The sequence below is a fragment of the Cavia porcellus genome, unplaced genomic scaffold, assembly GCF_034190915.1.
Source record: "Cavia porcellus strain 051 isolate PalLab524CR breed Dunkin Hartley unplaced genomic scaffold, mCavPor4.1 scaffold_289, whole genome shotgun sequence".
Lineage (NCBI taxonomy): Eukaryota > Metazoa > Chordata > Mammalia > Rodentia > Caviidae > Cavia > Cavia porcellus.
The window spans coordinates 568-4,644 of record NW_026947772.1 but is presented as its reverse complement, the minus strand read 5'-3'; the positions used below and the strand labels follow the sequence as shown (position 1 = coordinate 4,644).

General features: G+C 51.6%; 1 protein-coding gene across 1 annotated transcript; it reads left to right on the top strand.

The window, feature by feature from the left end:
• The first annotated feature begins 1,068 nt into the window (after positions 1-1,068).
• On the top strand, positions 1,069-2,982 carry LOC134475160 (ral guanine nucleotide dissociation stimulator-like). Its single transcript, XM_063244555.1, has 4 exons — positions 1,069-1,263; positions 1,455-1,648; positions 2,211-2,258; positions 2,771-2,982. The coding sequence occupies exons 1-4, from the start codon at positions 1,117-1,119 to the stop codon at positions 2,919-2,921; spliced, it is 540 nt and encodes a 179-aa protein (XP_063100625.1). The 5' UTR covers positions 1,069-1,116; the 3' UTR covers positions 2,922-2,982.
• The last annotated feature ends 1,095 nt before the right edge of the window (positions 2,983-4,077 follow it).

Genomic DNA, 4,077 nt, shown 5'->3' with positions numbered 1-4,077 from the left:
ACATTTATACCCCAGGACCCATAGTCTCTTACTTTGAGGCTAGCACCCAATTGACATTCCTGGAACTGAGTGGCTCTGCCATCCTGTAGTGCTCAGATCTTTTATAGAGAGCACTATGTGAGAGAGCAGGACACTGTGAGACAGACTTCAAAGATTACACATCAGTTCAGCTGTCCTAATTTGCACTGCTGAAAGGCAATTGAAGAACGAAGGCAATACCATTGCCAGCTCTGTACATAGCTGTATGTGGAAATAAGACTTGATTTAACTAATGTTGTGATTGTTCTGTGCTCAAGGCGGTGCATTCATGTAGTCTTCTACAAGATCCAATGTCAAACTTTTTCCAAGATCTTTTTTAATTGGAAAGAAAGGACACTGTCAAATTCACTATGATAGGTAGGATTACCTGATATGCTAATCTTGACACTTATACTGACCAATAAATCTAATCCTAAACTTAAATCTAAAGCTAAAGTTTGACCTTGTCCCTAAAGCATAAAGCTAAACCTCATCATTATTCTTAACTTAACCTGAAACCTAAACTAACACTAACTCTAACAAACCCAACTGTAATATTAACTCTAAGCATATGGGGAAAGAAAACCATTAAACTAATTATTAAACTCACCTTACAATTAACCCTGAATCTAACTCTAAATCCTTACCCTAAATCCTAAATACAATCTAAACCTCATCCTAACCGTAGTCCTCATCATAACCCTTATGCTCCCTTTAATCCCTAGACCTACCACTCACACTCATGCTAAACCTAAACCTCAAACACATTTGCAATCTCTTACCCCAAAATTTACTCCTAATCCCAACACTTAACACTAACCCCAATCTCAACACCAACACTGACTGAAATTATACACAAATCCCAAGGACAACCTCAACCCTAAATCTTGCCCTAACCTGAAGCCAGATCTAAAATAGACTCAAACCCTAGCAGGTTGGGAAGGGTCATCCAGCATTTGAGGGGACATGGGAGAGGCAGGTAGGGGAGGGGAACATGAGGAAGTGACCTCACTTCCTTGACAACGCGCCTAACAGAACCTAGAACTCTCAAGGCTGGTTGGCTACATTTACTGGTAGAGAGACTCAACAACCAGGAGGATGTTTTCTTGCTGTTTCCCAAAACGCGAAGGCTCAGGCCACAAGAGTTGGTGGAAACAGGGTCTTATTCGAAGGCTGAGAGGCTCAGGCAGTCGTCAGGCCCAGAGCCTGGAGCACACTGACCCAAGAACCCCCAAGATGACACAGGTGAGCCCCCAACAGGTCAGAGTCAGCCAGGAGAGCCCAGAACCCTGCCTGCCACTGTGGTGTGTGGGGCAGCATGCGAGAGTGAGTGTGAAACCAGGGGACGCGTTTGGCAGCTGATAGCCTGGGGGCTGAGCTCTTTAGAGCTGCTAGTGTACCCAAGCTTGAACTCTCCCTTCGCGCTGCCACCTCAGGACCCAAAGAAGTCCAGCCCAAAGCTGGAGGATGCTGGCAAGGTGGGGAGCATGGAGCCAGACATGCTGAAGAAGCTGGTGTTCAACCTGGTGCTTGCCCATCAGCGCGGGGACCCCTTCTTCGTGCCTGCCTTCCTGGCCATCTACAGGAGGTTCGCCACCACGCGGCAGGTTCTGGATCTGCTGTTCCTCAGGTGTGCCCCACCTCCAAGTCAGGGGGCCCGGGGAACCTTGGGAGCTCTTGGGGATGAACCCCCTGAAACGTTTTGCACCCTAATATTCCTGAGGAAAATGCTTTACTCAGAGGACTCCTGTTCATAAGGCGCATCCAAGACCAAATAGGCAGGACCCCAGAACAGTAAACCTAGGTCGGGCTCTGGGTAGGAGATGGGGTCCTGGAGCTGTAGGGTTTCCCCAATCCACCCCTTGAAGGAACTGTTTAGATGGAACTTCATTTTCCTTTGTTCCTGCCTAGAGGAACACAGAGCGGGGACCTTTAAGGGAGTCCCAGGACCCAGGTGCCCTCTTGATATGTGGGCACAACTGGCTAGGCTCACCCACAGCACAGATGTCTACACAGCACCTACTGTGTATGGGCACCTTTCCTGAGGCTTCTCTGTCGTTGAGGGAGCAGCGCAGAGGGACCTCTCAGGCTTCCCAGCCTCTTTTGCCATCGCACAGTCTTATGCTCCCCTAGACCTCCTGGGAGGCCAGGACAATGAGTGCTCAAAGGTCACACCCTCCTGGCTCTTCTAGGTACAACTTCTTCCTCCCAGGCTCTGAGCAGGACCAGCAGAACAAGAGGTGAGAGGCCATTGGGCTAAGAGGGATGGAAGAATCCTGTCTCCAAAGTGGGGTGCAGAGGAACTGGGCTGTGGGCGGGCTGAGAAAAACCGGGGTCCCTCAATGTTCATTGATTCCCATCAGAGGGCTTGGATCTGAGGCTGGGCCTCCAGGTGGAGAAAAACAGACAGTTATGCTTAGGGTTTTGTGCATGAAGGAGGCCCCCATGTTTGGTCTGGGCCCAGAGCAGGTCTTCATGAGGATGCATCTGTGTGCAGAGCAGGTCCCTGTGAGGATACACCTTCATGCAGCCCATTCTCAACCCAGAGAACCCTCGGCATGCAGGATGGAGGCTGCCCAGGAGGTGTGGGGCACAGAAGACTCACACATGTTCTCTACACCTCTGCCCTCTATGCCCAGCTTCTGGCTGGCAGGGTGGGCTCTGGCGAGCAGTGCTCCCATCAGGCTCCATGACAGGGGCCTAGGGCAGGGGAGAGACCAGTCCCCTGACTCTCCTGCCCTCCTACTCCTAGTGCTCTGAGCTCCATCCTGGAGACCTGGCTTCTCCAGTACCCAGGAGACTTTTGCCAGCACCCAGACATGGACAACCTCAAGCAGCTCGTGGCCTATGCACTCCTGAACCTTCCAGACTCAGACATCATCCTGCAAGTGTGCAGACTTTAGGCCCAATTTAGAGTCCACTAAGAGGGATCCCTTCCCAGAGGTGACTAGGAGGCTGGGGTTAGTGACTGTGGGTGGTGGTGGGAGTGTAGCAAAGGTCATGGTGGTGCCACCAGGAGGAATTTCCAGAGGCTGCTGCTGGCCAGGAGCAAAGGAAGAGGATGGGACCACAGATGGGGCTGGACAAGGGTTGGGACGGGTCTTGCTGTGGGGTCAGTGCCTGGGCCTTCTCTGGCAGGAAGTGGGCCACTGTGCCTTGGGAAAGGCACCAAGAAGGGCGGTCTCCCAGGAATTTTCTTTCCTGTTGCTCTCCTGCCACCTCTAGGGCCACAACTGTTTCCACAGCAGCAACCATTGAAACGTGCAGGAGTGGAGCTCTGGGTGGATGGGTGAACAGAGCTGGACAGGCAGAAAATGGCCAGCCTGACCTGACTCTCCCTCTCTCTCCCCTCTAGTGGCTGATCAGTGGACTGCAGGACAATTTAGACAACCTCACCTTGCAGGACTTCAATTGCACGTCTGCCTCCCTCCCCTGGAAATGTTGCCTTTTTTTTTTTTTTTCCTGGTTTCATTTATCTGTAGTTATTTTCTGTTAAACATTAATAAAATTTTATGGACTGTCCCTCTATTTATAATAGGACTGTCCCTCTATTTAAATGCACATCTAGTGGAGCTAAGTCCTCACACTGTGCTGTGCTCCCAGAGGCTCTCTCCAGTAGCAGCCCAGAACCCCTGGCACAGCCCCTGGTCTGTGGGGAGGACTCACCACACCTGCTGAAGGAAGGGACTGAGGAAGTCCCCAGGTGATGGGGACTCTTGAGTGCTGACCGCCAGGGCCCTGCCCACCTGGCATAGCGTGGCTCTGCAGCTGGCAAGCAGCACCCTGTTTCCTTGCAGAGGCCCTTCCTTGAGTGTCATTTTCCTGGCCTGTGACATACACAGCAGTACTCTCCCTTGCCTGAATGATGACACAGCAAAGGCCTGGCATGTTGAGCTCCTTAAGGCCCTGAGGCCCAGCTGGGCCCACTCCCAGTGTGCAGTGCACACAGGCAAACTGGAGGAGGACAGAAAGCACATGTTTAGAAGGGATTTGATTGTACAGAAGAGGTGCAGAGCCTCGGCTGTGTTCTGAGTTGACCATGGAGCCCCTCCACATGTG

What these genes read in the sequence shown, in the direction of transcription:
- LOC134475160 (XM_063244555.1), top strand. Translation starts at nt 1,117, where the DNA reads ATGTTTTCTTGCTGTTTCCCAAAACGCGAAGGCTCAGGCCACAAGAGT. An exon ending in GAACCCCCAAGATGACACAG is followed by an intron (nt 1,264 to 1,454) that starts GTGAGCCCCCAA and finishes CTGCCACCTCAG; the next exon opens with GACCCAAAGAAGTCCAGCCC. An exon ending in CAGGACCAGCAGAACAAGAG is followed by an intron (nt 2,259 to 2,770) that starts GTGAGAGGCCAT and finishes TCCTACTCCTAG; the next exon opens with TGCTCTGAGCTCCATCCTGG.